The 22,268-nt window shown below is 40.6% G+C and overlaps 1 protein-coding gene across 3 annotated transcripts in view; it reads right to left on the reverse strand.

Annotated features, from left to right (window-relative positions):
- Positions 1–3,780: 3,780 nt before the first annotated feature.
- The window catches only part of LOC126457991 (axin), a 288,275-nt gene continuing 269,787 nt past the window's right edge, over positions 3,781–22,268 (reverse strand). For all 3 annotated transcript variants that reach the window (XM_050094759.1, XM_050094758.1, XM_050094757.1), the window contains one exon: positions 3,781–5,805. In XM_050094759.1, coding sequence (XP_049950716.1) covers positions 5,679–5,805 — 127 coding nt within the window. In that variant the 3' untranslated portion in view covers positions 3,781–5,678. The remainder of the gene's footprint in view (positions 5,806–22,268) is intronic.

The following is a 22,268-nucleotide window of genomic DNA, read 5'->3' on the forward strand; positions in this document are numbered from 1 at the left end:
TAACTGGACCACCTCTACCAATGCAGCAACCAGTGAAATCACACTTCAATGCTTATTTGACTGTTGCAGCATAACAAGTTGGATAACTATTATATTGCAACCATATGTTCTGTCACACTATGAAGGGTACATCTTCCAACAGAATGGGTAGTTCATCTTGCAATAACTTATGATATCCAGAATGGGATTTTCACTCTGCAGTGGAGTGTGCGCTGATATGAAACTTCCTGGCAGATTAAAACTATGTGCTGGACCGAGACTCGAACTGGTAGAGCACTTGCTCGCGAAAGGCAAAGGTCCTGAGTTCGAGTCTCGGTCCGGCACACAGTTTTAATCTGCCAGGAAGTTTCAACTTATGATATCTTTACCAATCCAGTGTGCCTTCTACGAAAAGGATGCCGATTAGCTTGTCCCTTATGACATTAACCCAAATGTTAACAGACCAAGGACCTCAAGTATCCAGTGCATGTGTTCCACACTCCAGTAATGCATCTTATGTTAGTTAACTTCACCAGGATTCATAACTGCTGTCTCATCAGAGAACGTTGCCTGACAAAAGAATTATGGACCTCTTTGTATTTGCACAAGTGCTCAATTGTAAAACCACACCCACCTGTGAAAATCATTCCTATGAAGTTCTTGACAAATGGAGATTTGGTAGGAAAGGTATTTGTGATGGTGCAGGATTACCCAAACTTTTGTGTGAGCAATTCCAAATCGTCACAAAATGTCTCAGGGGTTTGCACAGGAATTATGAGCAAAAGCAGCTAGTACTGCAATTTTATCATTGATGTTACCTGTTACAGTTGCTCTATGAATTCATTTTTAAGTATCACAAGTCCTTATTACATATTCAACAAACTTGTGTGTGTGTGTGTGTGTGTGTGAAGGATGATTCGTCTGGATGCTCAGCAGCATTCTCAGTCTTGTTTACATGCCCATCGACAATCTTACACAACTATATGGTGAGATGTTACTTTTATTCCTCCCTTTTTTATATTCCACCAAGGACCTCCCATTACCATATAATTATAAAAAGCTGATTCTGAAGGAAGAAACCAGACCAGAAGATGAGTAAATTGTAAGGAAAATACATTACAACAAATGTTGCAGTATAATTTCTAAACTTTTGGTGAACATGCTTCACATGTTTCTAAATTTTTAATTGTTGCTTATTAAACATACGGCTATTCAGTGAAGTACATTGAAGTGTCAACGAAACTGGTATAGGCATGCATATTCAAATACAGAGATACGTAAGCAGGCAGCATATAGTGCTGAGGTCAGCAACGCCTACATAAGACGACAAGTGAATTGTGCAATTGTTAGATGGGTTAGTGCTGCTACAATGGCAGGTTATCAAGATTTAAGTGAGTTTGAACATGGTGTTATAGTTGGCACACAAGTGATGAAGTAGAGAATCTCCAAGGCAGCGATGAAGTGGGGACTTTCCTGTACGACCATTTAACGAGTGTACCGTGAATATCAGGAATCTGGTAAAACATCAAATCTCCAACATCGCTGCAGCCAGAAAAAGAACCTGCAAGAACGGGACCAATGACGACTGAAGAGAATCATTCAATATGACAGAAATGCATCCCTTCCATAAATTGCTGCAGATTTTAATGCGGGGCCATCAACAAGTGTCAGTATGCGAATGTTCAACAAAACATCATTGATACGGGCTTTTGGAGGCAAAGGCCAGCTCGTGTATACTTGATGACTGCACGGCACAAAGCTTTACGCGTTACCCTGTGCCCATCACCACCAACACTGGACTGTTGATGACTGGAAACATGTTGCCGGGTCAGACGAGTCTCGTTTCAGATTGTATCAAGCGGATGGACGTTTACAGGTATGGAGACAACCTCATGAATCCGTGGACCCTGTGTGTCAGCAGGAGGCTGTTCAATCTGGTGGAGACACAGTAATGTTGTGGGGCATGTGCAGCTGGAATGATATGGTACCTCTGATACATCTAGATATGACTGACGAGTGACACATATGTAAGCATCCTGTCTGATCACCTCCATCCATTCATGCCCATCTTGGATTACAATGGACTTGAGCAACTCCAGCAGGACAATGCAATGCCCATATGTTCAGAATTACTACAGAGTAGCTCCACGAACACTCTTCTCAGTTAACACTTCAAAAAAAATGGTTCAAATGGCTCTGAGCACTATGGGACTTAACTGCTGTGGTCATCAGTCCCCTAGAACTTAGAACTACTTAAACCTAACTAACCTAAGGACATCACACACATCCATGCCCGAGGCAGGATTCGAACCTGCGACCGTAGCGGCCCCGCGGTTCCGGACTGTAGCGCCTAGAACCGCACGGCCATCGCGGCCGGCGTTAACACTTCCTCTGGCCACCAACCTCCCCAGACATTAACATTATTGAGCATATCAAGGACGCCTTGCAATGTGCTGTTCAGAAGAGATCTCCACCCCCTCATACTCTAATTCGCTCAAGCAATACTTCAGACATTAGTCGAGCCCATGCCACATCATGTTGCGGCACTTCTGCTCCCTTGTGGGGACCCTACACGGCACACACACACACACACACACAACTTGTACACGTCATACAAAGGAGAAGTATTCAAACAATGGGAACTCCGGGTTGGAATGTCAACAATGTAAGGAAAAGATAGATTGCTGCTTACCGTAAAGATGACACGTTATGTTGCAGACAGGCACAATGAAAAAGACACTTACACAACCATGATAATGTAAACAACAGGAAATACACTGTTACAGATGACTAAACTCAAATTTTTTACAATAAATTACGTTTCAAAAAGTTGGGCCATGCTGACACAGATGGCAGTCGTGTGCGTGAGGTGTCGCTGCTTGTATGAATGACTGTGTACGTGTTTCTTTTTACTTTTCTGAAGAAGGCTGTGGTTGAAATCTATATGTGTAAGTGTCTTTCTAATCGTGCCTATCTGCAACTTAAAGTGTCATCTTTATGCTAAGTAGCAATCTTTCTTTCCCTTACAAAGGAGAATCATTGTTATTGGTACTGAAATGTAAAGGCTCTCCTCTTCCAGAAACCAGATCCGATACCTTTGTTGTCGTAAACTGTTCAAAAAAATGGCTCTGAGCACTATGGGACTTAACATCTGAGGTCATCAGTCCCCTAGAACTTAGAACTACTTAAACCTAACTAAGGACATCACACACATCCATGTCCGAGGCAGGATTCGAACCTGCGACTGCAGCAGCTGCGCAGTTCCGGACTGAAGCGCCTAGAACCACTCTGCCACCGTGGCTAAACTGTTCATAAATAGTGAATGTTGTAAAAGCGAAGTATCTAACTTGTCAGTGGGCCACTCCCTGATAAATCGATAATGAGACTAATAACTTAAAAAATTGTTCCTGAAAAAATGCACTTATCAGATGGAGGTGGCAAATATGTTCCAAGTGTAGTTGCAAGTGTGTCTTCATATCTTAATTGGTTTAGTGATAGCAGTTATTTTCCAATTTTCTGGCAGTAAAACATTTGCACCACGAGAAAGGAACCCAACTAACTTTCACTTTCAGAAGATGGCTTGCTTTCAATATTTTGAGAAATCAACAGCACAACATACAGTAATGTTTCTGAAAACATTTTCAATATTTAACACTAGCTTTGAAGGTTTCAGACACCTGGATTTGCTAATATAGGCATAATTAACAGCCTGTGCTTCTGCAATGTCACTCTTCAAAATCATAAATACAGCAATATGATAAAAAAGGGAAGTTATTGAGAAACATAATTGCTAATGCAGTGTTACCATGGAGGGAGTGTCTTTATTTGTACACAAATTTGTATTTCATCAATTCTACTTCAGTGCAGTTCCAGTCTTGAAATATTAGTGAATTTTTTTTTCTTTTGATGTCTACTGCCATTATACTGACTCACCTGGAGGTGTCTTTATTGTGTCAGAAAGAAACATATTTAGAAGTAGTAAAATGTTAATGGAAACATCTTTTACTGCTGCAAACTACATCTGATGGATTCCAGCAGTATACGAAACTCATGTATTAAGCTTTTAGACAGTATTAACTTTTGCACCATGAATAAATTACTGAGAACTTCATGAACAGATATTCTATTAAATGTACACATCAGCTCTTACTTATTGCAATATGCAATACACTTTGCTTCGTGCATGGAATGCACTCCATTCACATTTAAATGCTTTAATCAAAATTTCTGTTAAATATAGCATTTTTTTAAAAACACATTAAAAAAATTCAGTGTCATGGAATAGTAATTTCATATGTTTCGCAGACCAGCTCATTCAGACAGACAGTACATACTTAAGTACAACAGTGAGCAAATTTCTGACAGTTATTAACACCAGAATGTACATCTCAATGCACTAACATTTGTTCTCAAAGTCTGAGAAACATCATAAGAGCAAACTGCAATATTTACTATGTCTTGATGAATATACAATGAAATGAACTGCATCTGCTGATCTCTTGACCACCTACCACACTCAACAAATGTATCAAAGTATAAAATTTATTTCATTTAAAAAAATAGCTGTCTACAACTATCTCAAATGTCCTGTTATATTCATTAATATAATTCTCAAAGGTGCACTGCTTCAAAACTTAACGGTAGTAATGACGTGTGGCATAAAAATAGAGTCAGTGACGCCTTTTGATAGCCTGTTTACTATAATTTTCTTAATTTCAACTTTAGACAAATGTTAGTGCCGCACTTTTTTGCCAAGAGACCTTAATAAATGGATCAGGCTTAGGAATATACACTGTGCCACAGATTTACCAACAGAAGGTATTGAAATCAACTGAATATTTTCTAATAAATTCTCCAAATCAAAAGGAATAAATGAAGTGTAGGCCTGGAAAACAAGTGTTAAAATCAGCATCCAAACTGTAACTGAAGTAGTACAAGAATGTTCAGGTTTGAAGGAAGGGTACAGTAATGTAACAATAATTAAAAAAAAAAAAAAACAGTTGCACAAATACTTCAACGTGCAAACAGTATGAGGTATTTTAAATTCTTATACCTATATGATATAGAAATAATTACAACGTTTCACACAACATTCTTAATTTGTGTGCTTTTCTTCAAACAGAAGCTGCCAGTCAGCCAAAACGAAGTTAAGAGAGACTAATGTCCCAGTACATGTTTACACACTCTTCAATATGGCCATTCATAAAATGTTCTTGGGACACAATGGCCTTTCCATCTGGTACACCATAAAATAAGCACACATTCAAAGCATCAACAAAACACTACACATCACAACTGTCTCTTTGCAATCCATAATTTTCAAAAATTATTTTTTAGCTCATATTATTACAGGAACACTAACTTCTTTTTTATACATAAAGTACTTAATGACAAGGCACAAGCTTCACACGATAAGTCCACATGGAACACAAAGGACAATGGGCCAATATTAAGGCAATGAAGGCTCATGTCTGAATCAAAAGTAATATTGTACTATTTGGTATTTCACTTATGGTACAAATGATACACACTGCAACATATTGTTAAAACAAAGGAAGATGAGATCACATAATATGTATAAGTCAGTAACCTGTTGGCTGCAAGTCAAATGAATGACAGCAATGTATACATGTGATGATGATAAAAATCCCCAAAACACAGAGAAAAACAGCCTTCCATGCCTTAATTTGTCACATGGCTCACTCTACTGGCTTCACCTGAGCCATCACTTTCCCTTCCCACAATGGAAGGATGTCATTATCATCCATGATTTCCTCCTGAATGACTTTCATGTCCAGATCTTCACACTCCGTCTTAAAGAAATACCTGGAAAAGAATACTGAATTACTTGTATGCACAATGGACATAAATGCTTTTTTGCTTTTAGGAAACCACTATGTAACTTGATATGGTTTACTAAAACCAAATCTAAAATTATTTCCACCGTCAGACACTGTAATAAGTGACCAGAAATATCTAAATACAGTGATCAAAACACCTGTGGTGTGGAGCTAGTTCCACACAAATGAAAGTAAGGTTTGAAATTACTGTCAATATAACTGACAAACGTCATCCGATGAGTTAGGTCCCAGCTGATTTCTCATCAAGGAACCATAAGCTAAAGACAGTCACTGTCAAACCCAGCAACAATGTCATCTAAGAAGTGTCCTCAAGAGATTCTGTACGCTGCTACTGCTAGAAGTCTATTAACGTTAGAGCACAACACCGCTCACCTCACTCTGTGATAGCCAACTACAACAGCAGCATCATGATAGCTCAGATCTGGCACTGAGCTAGTATCACTAGGCAGAACTGTGTACCAAAGTTTATAGTTAAAGATTGTAGTACGAGTGCTGCTCCGTGTCCAACAAATGACCAAGTTACTGTGGCAAGAAGCAGTACCACAATTGGTTAGTGAGCCTAAATTTTGCCAGTTTGACAGCAACAGAGAAGACTGATCTAAATATTGCACTCAAGTGGAAGCCCACATCACTGCACACATGTTAAAGGTACGGCATAATTATGTTGTGTTTATAGATATTTCCCAACTCTTGTCTGAAGACATTTATTATAAGGAACCCTTTAGAAAAATCTATGAGCATTACGAGGCACAGATTCATGTCACTGTGGCAAGATTTGAATGTTTTTGTCTGAAGAAGCACCCAGAACAGTCATTAAAACAGTGGATTGCTGAACTTCAAGTGCTAACAAAGCACTGCACATTCAAGTGTTCTTGCGGACAAAGTTCGGATCTGAAAACAGTTCTGTCAGTTGTAGTTTTTAAGTACTGTAAATACAACTGAAGTTGATTTTGAGGCTCCATCTATTTCCTACAAGCCTGCCACTGTGCTATATGTGAACAGATTGCTCAGGAACTGTAACAAGACAATGGGGTGATATAACCTGTTCCTGCAAGCCAGTGGACAACCCCTTACGTTATACTTAAAAAGCCGTCAGGAGGTTTACGTCTGTGTGCTGATTTCAGAGTTGTGGTAAACCCTCAAACTGTTGTGGATTCATTTCCTCTCCCATGGCCACACGAATTAATGGACATATTTGGGACAGGGCAGATTCTTTTCGAAGACTGATTTATGTGAGGCATATTTACAGTTACCGCTGGATGAGCTGTCCAAGTGGTATTTGATGATCAATAGTCACCTCGGATTGTTCCATTTCCAATGGCTACTATTCAGAAGTGCTTCAGATGCTGCTATTTTTCAACATTTCCTGGAACAATTAATAGCAAAAGTCCTTTCCTGTACCAACTATCTGGATGATATGTTTGACGTGGATCTTATTCCTGCTGAACATTTGCAAATTTAGAGTGTTTCAAAAGCACCCACTGAGGATGGCTTAAAGGTTAACCAAAGAAAGCACTCCTTCCACAAAGAACTTGAATAATTACGACATATGATTTACACTTTGGGGACCAAGTCCCGAGCAGAGGTCGGGTTGCAACACTGTATTAAAAAGACGGCACCCGAGTACAGGGTTGCAATTTTCTAAGACATGCAGGCCACCTATCATTTGAAAATTGGAATCATTTCGTATGAGAACATGTATGGCCATCTTGTGACTTAAGCTCTGACTGGTAGTGCCTTCTGTTAATTTCTAGACTTATTTCGAAAGAAACATTAACGAACATAACAGCTGCTGTTGTGAGCTGAGCCATATGATGACACTGACATAATGTTGTGCATGTCTCTATATGTTTCACATTTTCCTATAATTCTACTACAAATATGTCACGTTTGTCAAGTGAGCATGAAATTTTTTCTTGGGAAAATGATTATACTTTCTGACATCATATTTTAAAATTTGTAATCTATCAAAGAACTTGTGTAAATATGAAAAATAAATCTTGAAGCTTGGCCCTTTTTTAGCATGAAGATACATCAGTTACACATCTGCCAAGAACACTTTAAAAAACATCATAAATGGCAGGTTTCCTGGGCCCAATGTTGTTCTTAGTTGTCACATAAAGTGTCAATGCACAGAGAATTCATACAGCTCACTAGCACTTGTCTGCAATTAAAGAACTGCTGGACCCTGTAACATAAAGGAAACATCACGAAGAAATTAAGATATTACATCAAGTTTACTGCAAATGCTGTGCAAATTAGTGCTGCACTGAACCAGTTGCACCTGAAAGGTGTTCTCTTTGTGTGGTTCGAAAAGAATGTCGGGACACATTTCAGCAGTTAACAGCCGGAGGTCATTTTTGTCCGATTCATTTTGATCCAGTGAAGCCTGTTGGTTTAGCTATGGATGCAGCTTCTTACAGGGCTGGAAATGTTTCTCCCACAGAACTGGTTCATCTGACATGTACACTGCATTTGCCTTGAAAATGTTCAACAACGCACAGTGCAATCACAATCAACTTGAAAAACAGGCACTCACCACTATCTATGGTGTTACCAAGTTCCATCAATATTTGTATGGTTGAAGGTTCTATTTGATTACAGATCACTGGCCTTTAACAGCTTTGCTCAATCCTGTCTCACTGTGGACAGTGCAAAATTTGTAACACTGGGCTCTTTTACTCTAATTATCAGTACAATTTGCTGTACATGCCCACTGCACAACATTCAAATGCAGACTTGTCATCTTTGTTACCAGTCGGTCCTAACATGATGTTTGATTTGTCTGAGGAATCATCTATGAAATCTTCTCGGGTTATCAGCTGAGTGGCATCATTATCTTGTCACAACTATTCAATGAATACCATACCCATTATCTTCAAGCGAAATCTTCGGGTTATCAGCAGAGTGGCACCATCACTTTGTCGCAACATTTCAATGGATTCCGTAGCCATCAAATCCATTGAAACGTTGCAACAAGGTGATGATGTCACTCGGTTGATAACCCAAGAAAATTTCATAGCTGGAACACACCGAGAAAGCCTGCAGGCTGCGGATCATGTTATCAAATTGATACCTAAGATATATTATTGTAGCAACTGCTTCCATCCCAGCTCTTGAGGTAGTTTTGCAATACATATGCCACGGGTGGGCATGTAGTTTGAAAGAAGTTGCCCACCCGGTGGCACATCGCTATTATTCGCATTGTCTTGCCATATCCATGTAATCAGGTGCTCTACTGCTGCATACTGAGAATGACAATGCACAGGCTGAGATTCTTCATTCCCACCAACTGGAAGTTTTGTCACTGTTGCATCAAGGTCATTGGGGCATAGTCTGCACAAAGCAACCTGCCCAATGTCATTATAATTGGCAGGGCAACCTGCCCAAATTCAACAAATGAACTGTTGTAGTATTGTTTGTGTGGTGCCACTCCGCTCCGCTGCAATACTTTTTTCAGTGGCCATGTTGGCAATGCACACACATTGATTTTGCGGTTCCATTCTGGAACACATGACGGTGGTTGGTAGTAGACGTGCACAGTAAATTTTCCTTTGTGATCCTCATGACATCCACCACATTTGCTAGTACTGTCTCGGCTTTGTCCTCTACTTTTTGTGTCAAATGCCTTCTCGAGATCCGCGTCTTGGACAGCAGACCACAGATCACGTCCAATAATTTTCAAAGTTCTGGGGCTCATAACGGTGACACTGAATGATTCATTTGAATGTTTAATTGTCATCATCTTACCATACTGCATCTTCTGCAGCCACTGCGAAAGGAGTTTGTTCGACAGGGTGCGAGTTTATGGCAAGAAACAGTGTTATAACTCAAGCGTTGGGTCATTCGTCTTATGTCTTTCAAGGTTCCCCTGGGCTGCAACACCTACACACCACAGCATCTAGTCCCTGAATGTGAGTGTGCACTCTGAGGCCGGTTTTTCGGGTGGTGTTACTGGTCACTTGCAAGGTGGATACCAGGGTGCAGACAGGGAGCTGCTATTGGCAATCACTTAAGTCCCTGTCTCCTCGTCGATGTCTGAAGTTCAGTCCTCCCTCTCTCCACCCTGTCGTCATCAAGTGAACCAGCACTACACAACTACAGTTTGTGGGTGGGGACTGGGAAGCAGAAATGTGGCGCCATCCGAGGTCCCAGGTTAAAGTTAGTAACCCTCGATGGAGCCACAAGCAATAGGCAGCTACCGTCAGACACAGCCACGAATCAGAGACGTCAGCCGAGACACACCATCAAGAGGTTCTGAGCAGTGCCACTGCTGGAAGTCTACTTATGTCAGAGCTCTAGTTAATATCACTAGTCAGAACTGAGTAATGAAGTTTATAGTTAAATGAACGGTGATATGTGACTGTCATCCAGCACTACTAGAAGTAATACATAGTTGCTATGTTCTGCAACGTTACCATAAATATACACTCCTGGAAATTGAAATAAGAACACCGTGAATTCATTGTCCCAGGAAGGGGAAACTTTATTGACACATTCCTGGGGTCAGATACATCACATGATCACACTGACAGAACCACAGGCACATAGACACAGGCAACAGAGCATGCACAATGTCGGCACTAGTACAGTGTATATCCACCTTTCGCAGCAATGCAGGCTGCTATTCTCCCATGGAGACGATCGTAGAGATGCTGGATGTAGTCCTGTGGAACGGCTTGCCATGCCATTTCCACCTGGCGCCTCAGTTGGACCAGCGTTCGTGCTGGACGTGCAGACCGCGTGAGACGACGCTTCATCTAGTCCCAAACATGCTCAATGGGGGGCAGATCCGGAGATCTTGCTGGCCAGGGTAGTTGACTTACACCTTCTAGAGCACGTTGGGTGGCACGGGATACATGCGGACGTGCATTGTCCTGTGGGAACAGCAAGTTCCCTTGCCGGTCTAGGAATGGTAGAACGATGGGTTCGATGACGGTTTGGATGTACCGTGCACTATTCAGTGTCCCCTCGACGATCACCAGTGGTGTACGGCCAGTGTAGGAGATCGCTCCCCACACCATTATGCCGGGTGTTGGCCCTGTGTGCCTCGGTCGTATGCAGTCCTGATTGTGGCTCTCACCTGCACGGCGCCAAACACGCATACGACCATCATTGGCACCAAGGCAGAAGCGACTCTCATCGCTGAAGACGACACGTCTCCATTCGTCCCTCCATTCACACCTGTCGCGACACCACTGGAGGCGGGCTGCACAATGTTGGGGCGTGAGCGGAAGACGGCCTAACGGTGTGCGGGACCGTAGCCCAGCTTCATGGAGACGGTTGCGAATGGTCCTCGCCGATACCCCAGGAGCAACAGTGTCCCTAATTTGCTGGGAAGTGGCGGTGCGGTCCCCTACGGCACTGCGTAGGATCCTACGGTCTTGGCGTGCATCCGTGCGTCGCTGCGGTCCGGTCCCAGGTCGACGGGCACGTGCACCTTCCGCCGACCACTGGCGACAACATCGATGTACTGTGGAGACCTCACGCCCCACGTGTTGAGCAATTCGGCGGTACGTCCACCCGGCCTCCCGCATGCCCACTATACGCCCTCGCTCAAAGTCTGTCAACAGCACATACGGTTCACGTCCACGCTGTCGCGGCATGCTACCAGTGTTAAAGACTGCGATGGAGCTCCGTATGCCACAGCAAACTGACGGCGTCGGTGCACAAATGCTGCGCAGCTAGCGCCATTCGACGGCCAACACCGCGGTTCCTGGTGTGTCCGCTGTGCCGTGCGTGTGATCATTGCTTGTACAGCCCTCTCGCAGTGTCCGGAGCAAGTATGGTGGGTCTGACACACCGGTGTCAATGTGTTATTTCTTCCATTTCCAGGAGTGTATATTGTCATTCATGTGGAGATGGACTGCTTACATTAGCGTTCAATATTAACGAGTTTTACTGATCTGAACTAATATTTTATGTGTGCTGTAGTAACTACTCTGACTCTTCCAGAAGTAAAACTGTAGTACTGTCATCTATGCTTGCTACAACATACATCAAAGTAACAATGAGGTCATCAGGCATTCAGTATAAGCTTAGATTGGAAATGAAGACAGCTGCCCCTGGCTTCTAGTTGTTTAAGGAATACAAGGAAACCTAAATCAGCAAAGCCATACATTTGGGGCAAAGAGGTGTCTAAAACCTTAAAAGCCTCATCTCTTAACCACTCCACCATATCACTCTGCAAACACTGGATAACAGACTTTCATATATAGTATAATAAACTAGAATACACTGATGAAGCTCATCTTTACATAACGTATATCATTCATACCAATGTTGACGAAAGTTGACAAAACGCTCCTTGCAGTGCATCATCTGATCTGCTAGGCAGATTAAACCTGTAATGATTTATAAAAGAAGAGATGTGGTTTGTTCATTCACTCTAGCAACGAAGATAACAGTTCCGGAGACATGGCTTCAATTAAAAAAGTGAAGACAGTGAAAATGACAGTGAAACAGGAGATGTGGATGATGATAGCACTCTTTGAAGGCTTGGAGTCTATACCTCTTCTGTAAGTTGCAGTTACGAGATGCATCTATGAATTAAAATATGTAATGACAATGCTATGAAATGGATGATTGTCATTCGCCATGCAGCAGAAATGTTTAGCCACAGACAGGCACACATGACCACTGTCTCTGGCTGCCATGACCAGACTGCAAGTAACTGCACATGATGGGAGAAGCAGGAATGGCACATTCTAAAGGGACAGCAGGAGCTGTCCCCACCAAAAAATTTGTGATATATTTTCTCCAGTTTTAAATCAAACAGTTCGCATATGATACGATTGTGGCTTAGTATAACTGACAGAAATCTCACATAATCAGGCCCACTTATCTCTGTTGCAGACACACACAAAGTGTATCATTCTGCAGTGATGAACCAGTTTTTCTTTCCACATCCTATGCATCAAAACATCAAAAGCCGAGGGCCATTAGCAGGTGGCCCTAGCCCTGTACTCCCCCACACTCCTAGCCTGCAGAGACAGTGATGTGACCAACTGGTTTTCCCTTCACCTCCTTACCCCTTGCCAGAGCATAGCTGCCAGGCAGCAAGCACGGGCCCTGGTGGATGGGCCACTGCATATGTACCCCCCTTTCCCCACACCCCAGCCATGACGTGGGGCCAGTGGCAGACGGTCCTCATCCCCCCACACCCCCAGCTCCTAAAACTGCAGTTGCTGTGATGTGACCAGCTGCTTACCTTTCTCCACCTCACCTCAGTCCTTGCTCTAGTGCAGCTAGGATCAGCTCCAGTGGGTCCGGTGGACAGATCACCTCACCCACACCACTCTTTTCCCAAGCCGCAGCAAACCCCACTGCGCTCCCACTCTCCTACCCATACCACCTGTCCAAAAGTCTTCATGATGTTTGGAGGCAGCCACCTTGGCCCCTCAGCACCCAGCTGTAGCTGTTGTCACATGCTTTACTGCATTCATTCCCCCCTCCCACCCCCATCAAATTTGCTTAAAAAGCCCTTTCATTTATTAAGTATGGAAGAATGGGAGAGAAGCTGGAAATCAAGTGGTTAGGTTCATATCAACCAACAGATTTCTTGATGCCTCAACTCAATGGTTTAAGAAGTGAACTTTCTGCAACACATGACTCTGTAAAAAGTTTTGGTTAACGTGAGTGAAGAGAAACAAAAATTATTTTGTTTCTATTGTGTGTTATTTGGTGATCTAGGATTGTGGACAACAGTCGGCTATAAGGATCTAAGCATTTAAGTGAACGAATTAAGAAACAAAGAAAGTGGACAACATTTATAAAATGTTTGTAAGTACAAAATGTTTGGCATAAGACATTGCTGACCAGATTGATTCCGTGTATAAAATGCCAATTCAGAAACATAATGAATTACTTGTGAAGAATAGACACACATTAAACAGAATAGTAGAGCACTTAATGTTTTGTGGAACTCCTATGAAAAGTGGAAATCAGCATACCCTGGCAATTTTTTAGATGTTTTATCTCTTCTAGGAAATCTTGACAGTGTGTTAGATGACCCCTGAAGCAGTTCTAGTATCTCTGTATGTAAGTATATGTCACACAGGATACAAAATGAAGTTTTAGACTGTATGTATCAAGTTCACATTGAAGAACTGATAAAGACACTAATGCTGCAACTTTTGTTTCTCTGCAGGCAGAGGAAACAACAGATATTACATGTGAAAGTAAATTTCTCATTACACTGCAGAATATTAAGGGAAAGAAATCTGTTGAAAGATTCCTTTTGTTTGAAAATGTTAATGACTGGACAGCATGCGGGCTTGGTGAGGTTCTTCAAGGAAGTCTGGAACCTTTCAATGTTCTAGAAAAACTCATTGCCCATGCATGTGATGGTGTAGCAGTAATGTGCAGCAGTCGTGGCAGTTTATATAGACTTTGATGTGAAGTATGTCCACTGTCATGCGCAACGAACGAATTTCGATATTTTGAATGCTTTTAGTAAAAACATAAAACCTGTTAGGTGGTTGTTCACCTATATTTATGGATTGACAATGTTTTTCTCCTCATGGCTTAAGCGAAGTGATCTGTTATGAACACTATGTGACAAGAGAATTCCTTCAGTCTCTTCAACTAGTTTGAACTTCCAGCGTCACTTAGTAACTAATGTCCAAGGAAACAAATTACGCTTACTGGAATGTTTTGATAAGACTGAAGAAGAAGATTCTTGGGATTCTATTACCATAAGAGAAGCAATTGCTATAAGAAATTTACTTCACAATCCAAACTTTTTGTTCCGTCTATATTTTTTCTACAAGCTTACGAAACGTTGATATTGTGTACAACACTGTTCAGATGCAGACTATAAATGCCATGACTACATCCAATGCATTATGTCGTTTTGAGTCAGCGGTTTCTGAAATACAAGAGAACATTGAAAAGTATAGAGTTTCTGAAGATGAATGTTTTGCTCCTTGAAGAAAATGTTGCGAATATAGCAATGTACCTAATCTGACAGTAGATTCCAAAGAAGTTTGTGGCAGTGTGACCAATCATCTGAAAGGAAGATTCCAAAACTCTCATGTACTCAGCAGCTTCGAAATTATTGCTCCAAAAATGTTCACTTCTTTCAAAGAACATTTCCCAGCCACTTTAGTCAATAATTTAGTCAATAATTTTTCATTAAGTTACAATCCCTTTATTTTCTATGATAAATTGAAAATTTAACTGTCAGTTATTTATTCCAGTGATATGTTTAATGACATTACATTGGTTTGTGAGCCGTTCACCTTTCTTCTGAAACATTCCTTTGAACTATTGTTCACTGAAGTCTACAAAACATTGCAAATTGCACTAACTACATCTGTTTCAACAGCATAAGCAGAGCGCAGTTTCAGTACTTTAAAAATAATTAAAACCTTCCTCAGGAACAGTTTGGGTCACGAAAGGCTGAAATCACTGGCGGTTTTTTCCATCCATTAGGAGGAAATCAGTGAAATTCCAAACATCAGCAACAGAGTAATCAATATGTTTGCCATTCAAAAGAACAGACATGCAAACTACTGTGTGAGTATCATATTGGGATAGAGGTGCCAGTTGGGTAAAATGTGCATGAAACCATTTCTAGTAAAGGTTTTTCCCAGAGCTTTTGTTCTTGGCCATTTGGCAAAGGCCAGGAGGGCCCCTATATTGGCTCTCTGTGGCATTCCCATTGGGGAAGAAGTTACATGCTTCCTACCCCAGTTACACAATACAGGACATTTACCATATTTACTATCTTTAGAATACGTTTATTCAGTATGACATAAATTAAGTTTATCTAATGAAAACTTCAGAACAATTCCATTATAAAGTTTACTAACTTTTTATCTGGGTCCCACCAATGGAAGCGAGTGTGAGCTGCCACTGAGGAGAAGCAGTCTGGGTGGCAGGGATAAGGAGGCGAATTGGGAGGGAGAACAGGGTACGGGTTGGGGACGGTAAAGTGCTGCTTGTGGAAGCATACAGGTATGAGATGGAGAGAGGGTAAGATAGTTACGTGCAGTCGGGAGGTTAGATTGAGGATGCGGGGGTGGGGGTGGAGGAGTGGTGGCAAAAGAGAAAAGTAATAAGACTGTGGGTGTCCTTGTGGACTAGAAGGGCTGTAGACTGGGAACAGGGAAGGGGACAGGTGGGTGAAGAACAAGACTAACAGAGGTCGAGTCCAGGAGGGCTACACAAACATAGAATTTATTGCAGGGAATATTCCTGTCTGTGCAATTCAGAGAACCTGGTGTTGGTAGGGAGGCTCCAGATGGCACAGGAAGTGAAGCACTCATTAAAATGAAGAACACTGTGTTGGGCAGCATGTTCAGCAATTGGGTGGTCCATCTGTTTCTTTGCTAGTTTGCTGGTTGCCGTTCATGTGGACAGACAGCTTGTTGGTTTTGATGCTCATGTAAAATGATGGGATAGGTGATGCTTGCGACCGGACTGTAGTAGGTGATGGTGGGAGGATGTATGGGGAAAGTCATGCATTTAGATCTATTACAGAGATATGGGCCAGATGCAAGGTGTTGGGAGCAGGTGTTGTGTAGGGATGGACGAGGATATTGTGTAGGTTCGGTGGGTGGCAGAATACCACTGTGGGAGAGGTGGGGAGGATAGTGGGCAGGACATTCCTCATTTCAGGCCATGAGGAGAGGCTGTAATGAAGTATTGAGAAAGCATATCCTTTATTTTATCTCAACATATATTTCCAAACTTTTCTTATTACCTGCAAGAGAGTGTTTTTCAATCCCCTGATGTTATGAGCATTTTTCATGCAATGGTTCTACAATATTTGGGTGTGATTTTTATAGATGGGTGATTAATACGACAAAACAGCAAACAGTTGCATTGCAGCAATGGCAACAGCTGCTAGCTGTCTCTGACCTCACTTTAGAACATTTCAAGTATAAATCTGAAGTAGTTGTTTGTTCCAAGAGTGTAAATGAGTTTTAGTCATTTGTTGTCAGAGAACAACACAGTGTAACTTCGATTTTACATTCTCCATTTTTACGTTTTTCACGATTTACACCATAAATCCGTGGCCCCTGTGAAAACCAATAAGATCAACACTAAAAATTCCCTGTTTTTATGTTTCTTCCTAGTAAGATTTACTTGATTATACATTCTTATTCGACATCTCCCTTCACTTCGTCCTGTTTTCTTCCTATTGACATTTGATATGATTAAATTAGTTATAAGTAGCACAAAAGACAGATGGTTCGCACCGAGGGTGTTAGCAGAGTTAAAGGAATATTTTAGGCTGTTGCGGAGAGGGAAGACATTAGAGAAGAAATGCTGACGTAATCCACTATTTACGTTGCCAACACAACTTGCAACGTTTAGCTTCACAACGCAATGATGAAGGGTCAAGAACATTTCACACTATTTTTTTCAGGAACTGACATAATCGTAATGTGGTGGCGCTGTGAAGGCAATCAGGAATGAGGCTACTGATTTTTCAATCACTATAATAGCATCAAGCTAATGTTTACGAATGTGCTAGTGACAGGAGAATCTCAGCTGCAGCAAGAACTCTTTAGCAGAATATGTTTGTGGTTGCACAACATGCAAAATATCTGTAACAAGGAAGAATATGAATCTTATTGGTCATCATTACATTTGCTGCAATTTAAGCTGTCCTCTTAGGTTCCCGCCTAACCACACACTCTGAAATAACCACATACTTGAAAATAATCATCAAAGTATTTGTGACAAGGAACATTGTGAATTTTATTGCTGCTCATTTACCTCACAGGAATGTAAGCAGTTCTCTGCTCATGCTCGGGAATCACCAGACATTAGGAAATAAACAGCCACATATTTATTTCATCCTTTGTTCTCTAACCAGACAGAAATGTTTAACAACATCAAATGTCACAGAACATATTGTATTATGATCATAACGAATGTGATAACAAGCTAAGTTGGAATATATATATAATGTTTCTGCCTGGAACATTATTTCCTACAGTATCACATCTGTTTCTGACATTTTTTCTTGTCTCTGTTTTTGTCCACACTGACAGTAAATATTTCTCAGTGTATCTGCATCATTTGCAAAGCTATTTGTTGCACTGTTTTTGTATTGCCTGCCACATCATGTCTAGAGATGAGGAAACTGTAATATGTGCTGCTGCATTATTAACACTAGAAGGTTCACGCAAACGCAATCAGAGACACTGTCATCGTCCATTCTTTTTTATGTATTGTGAATTCTTACCTGAAGGCCATAAGCGTCTCTCAGTGTTTCATAGTTTGCATTTATCAAAGAATTTTGTAATTGGTTTTAAAACTACAATATTATTTTGATGGAGAGTTTGTATCGTAGCTGGTAATGGTTGATAATATCAGATTAGGTGTTATAAGAAATTGATTTGTTGGTCTGTATACAATCGTAGCCTTTCATGAGGAAACACACACTACAGAACAGGAGTAAGCAACCACAAAGCCTTCATGATCTACTGTTCCGTACCAACAGTGATCTACTTTTAAAAATTCAATAGCTACATTTTTACTTTTTGGATACTGGTACTGTAAAACAACTATCTAAAATAAAAGTTTTAAATCTTCACTATGTATTCGAAACATAATAATTTTATTTCATAATACTCTCAAGTATATTCTTACATTTATAACACAAGAATCATTTAACTTTTAATGTGAAATCTGAGTAGCTGTTTTGTCAACAATGCCCTTGATATTTGGTGTATAACTTGTTACACTTGGTCGAATCCAGATGTTCATCAGTCAACCTTGTTCCGAGTTTATTTTTAATAAAGTTCATACTTGAAATCAGTGATTCACACAGGTAGGTAGAAGCAAACAAGGCCTTTATTCTAAGACCAACGTTAACTAAGATAGGGTATTTCTCCTGAGGAATTAGAGGCTAACAGGTTTTGGGTTCTGCAACACTGTTGAGAAACAAATAATTTTTAATGATATTAGTTCAAGTTCAAGAGCTGCCCTATCTATGTCAAAAACTTTTGCAATGGAAGAAGATATTTTCAATAGATCAATGTTAGCCTAAGGGAAAGATACAAACTGGGTTACCACTGAAATCTTTTTAAAGTCTGAAAACCGATCACTGAAATCATCCCTCAAAATGTTGTTGTTGTTGTTGTTGTTGTGGTCTTCAGTCCTGAGACTGGTTTGATGCAGCTCTCCATGCTACTATATCCTGTGCAAGCTGCTTCATCTCCCAGTACCTACTGCAACCTACATCCTTCTGAATCTGCTTAGTGTATTCATCTCTTGGTCTCCCTCTTCGATTTTTACCCTCCACGCTGCCCTCCAGTACTAAATTGGTGATCCCTTCATGCCTCAGAACATGTCCTACCAACGGATCCCTTCTTCTAGTCAAGTTGTGCCACAAACACCTCTTCTCCCCAATTCTATTCAATACCACCTCATTAGTTATGTGATCTACCCATCTAACCTTCAGCATTCTTCTGTAGCACCACATTTCGAAAGCTTCTAATCTCATCCCTCATATAGGAGCTCATTATTTCACGATATTCACTATTGTAAGGTATCTCACTTTCTTCTATTTGTGTCTTCAGAGTTGGAAAATGTCTTAACTCACCCCTCTTCAGGCGGCACTCCCACAGAAACAATTTTTCAGTAAAAGAATTTACTTCACATATCATATCAGCAATATCTTCATCATTACCTTGAAATTTCAAATTCAGTTCATTAAGCTTTTGTGTTAGGTCAATTAATATGCAAAATTCATAAGCCAAAGAGGATCTTCAATACAAGCTGACAGACTATCCTCATCTTGTTCTTGCAAAATCAGTTTGATAGCTGGTAAAAGCTTGTGGAAACGTTGCAGCACTTTTCCCTTGTTGAGCCAACGCACTTCAGTGTGGAGCAGTAAATCTCCATTCTGTAGTTCTAGTTCATTGGCAAATCTTTGAAAAGTCTTCTTTGAAGAGAGTGACAGCTAATTTTGTTGACTATCATTACAACATTATTCATAGTTTCATTCAAATTTAAAAACTTTCCACACAGAGACTGCTGATGTAAAATACAGTGATAAGTTAAATATGGTGGAAAACTTTCATCTCTTTGGCACAGAGCTATAAAATCACTTTTAGAACCTCTCAAGGCTGGGGCTCCATCTATGGTAATGCTTACAAGCTTGTGAACAGGTATTTTCATCGATAGAATGAGTTGCTTCATGGCAAAAAATATATCTTCTCCTCTTGTATGGCCTTTCAAAGAAATTACTTTCAAAAGTTCTTCCTTGATGGTAAAGTTATTAAAAACCATCCTTACAAAAACTGGCAACTGACCAGTATCTGTTGCATCAATGTACTCATCTAATTGCACTGAAAAATAACTGCACTGATCCAAATCTGTTTTCTGTTGAGAGAAAACGTCATTAGACATATTTTCAACTCTCCTTGTGACCATTCTTGGTGAAAGGTGAAGGGATTCGATGGCAGTTTCTCGAAATCCTTCTTTTATGAATTCACCATCTTTGAAGGGTTCTTCCTTTTCGCCAAAACACTTGTAACATAAGAAGCAAGAGTAGAAGCAACACTTTTGTCTACTGGTTTTGTGAGCATGCTTTGTTGAGCACTTAATTGATTTTTAAGTTTCTTGATTTACTCTTTTCTCAGTTCAGAGTTTACAGGAAACTTAGTGTTAACACATGGGTGCACAATTTTGAAATGTCTCTCGATGTTTGTCTTTTTCACAAATGCAATCTTAGTGTCATACAATAAACAAATGCATGTGCCATTTCTTTCCGTCACGAAAAACTCGTGTTCCCATTTGGAATGAAAATGATAAATTTTACGTTTTTTTGATACAAAACTCATTATGCGTGAAGTCGCTGCACTACTAGTACGTTCTCGAAAAGTATCAACAAGGTATGCAACTACGCATGCTCAGTGCTGAGTACTGACGGCACAAAAAAGTTCTACCTATGTCCTTTCCACACTCTATTACATCATAGAAATTGATAGTACACGGCACAAAACTCGCCATCTTCTCCTGACACGTATTGAACACATTTCACAAAGATGAGTGAAACACTGCAGCAATGAGTGGTGTGCAGATGGCAGATGATTTAACTAATGCGGCAAAACATATTAGAGGCTGAAGGTAGATGTTGGTACCAGTTCCACGCTGTTATCAACAAACAAAACAACTTGTGTCGAACAAGAACGCATTTTTACTGCTATGGAAAACAATAGATGATTTCATTGAACAATTTTTCTTTTGTACTCTCAGTACTCGTGCGATCTACCAAATAAGCACTGATGATCTACCAGTAGATTGCAATCGACGTGTTGCCGACCATTACTATAGAACAACTGGTGTGAAAATCTTGGTACATATCAGAACTGAGTATGGAAGACAGCTCTAGTCTCCATAATTTCACTTGGATATCATCTAGCAATTTTGAATTTCTGGCATATATGATATCACCATATCCATATAAAAAAACAAAAATTTCAGGAAAGCAATTACAACCAGACATGCTGTTAGTCTTAGTGTTTTGTCAATGGGAGATTCATTACAGAGCAAGCTATGACAAATGTCCTTATTTTGTTTTCTATGCAGATTTTCTCAGTATTCTACCAAATTTAGCAGCATTTTTCTGCATATCATCTTGTTTTATTACTGTTCTAGTACTGTGTTCTTATATATTCAGCATGGTACAATGATATCAACTCAACAGTCTGCTGCCTTGTCCACTGCAATCCCCCTCCCCGGAGGGGAGCAGTGGCTGGCGTGAAACATTGTATCCTTTGATCTGTACCGACAGTGCTACAGATAAGTGTCTGTGTTTTGAAAGATGTTTCCAGACAGTTTCCACATCAAGTAGCCAGAAACACGTTTCAAAAACATGTTTCAAGCTTAGTGTGTATGCGGCTGGAGGTCTATTTGACCCAATTAAGCTGCCATTGGCTACAGAAGGAAAACACACACCACCACACATTAGATTACGACGCCTTTCAATGTACTTCACAGTTTTTGGTTTAATTCACCATGTTCATAATTCCAACCCCCCCCCCCCCCCCCCCCCCCTCCCCTCCCCTGAGAGAACACAAAGGAAAGATGTCTGAGATACCTGTGTTTTGATATGTAATTTGTGGTCGTAACATGTTGGAAAATATGCTCGATTACCTTGTACCGAGATATAAATTTCAATCTTTAGATGAGGTTTTATTTGCTGTAATTTTTTGAGAACTGATGACATTCATTAGTGCAAATTGTTTTATACACGTATTGTACATTTAATTTCCTTCACTTGTTGTTGTTGTGGTCTTCAGTCCAGGGACTGGTTTGCTGCAGCTCTCCATGCTACTCTATTCTGTGCAAGCTTCATCATCTCCCAGTACGTACTGCAACCTACATCCTCCTGAATCTGTTTAGTGTATTCATATCTTGGTCTCCCTCTACAATTTTTACCCTCCACGCTGCCCTCCAATA

This window comes from Schistocerca serialis, chromosome 2 (assembly GCF_023864345.2).
Source record: "Schistocerca serialis cubense isolate TAMUIC-IGC-003099 chromosome 2, iqSchSeri2.2, whole genome shotgun sequence".
Taxonomy (NCBI): domain Eukaryota; kingdom Metazoa; phylum Arthropoda; class Insecta; order Orthoptera; family Acrididae; genus Schistocerca; species Schistocerca serialis.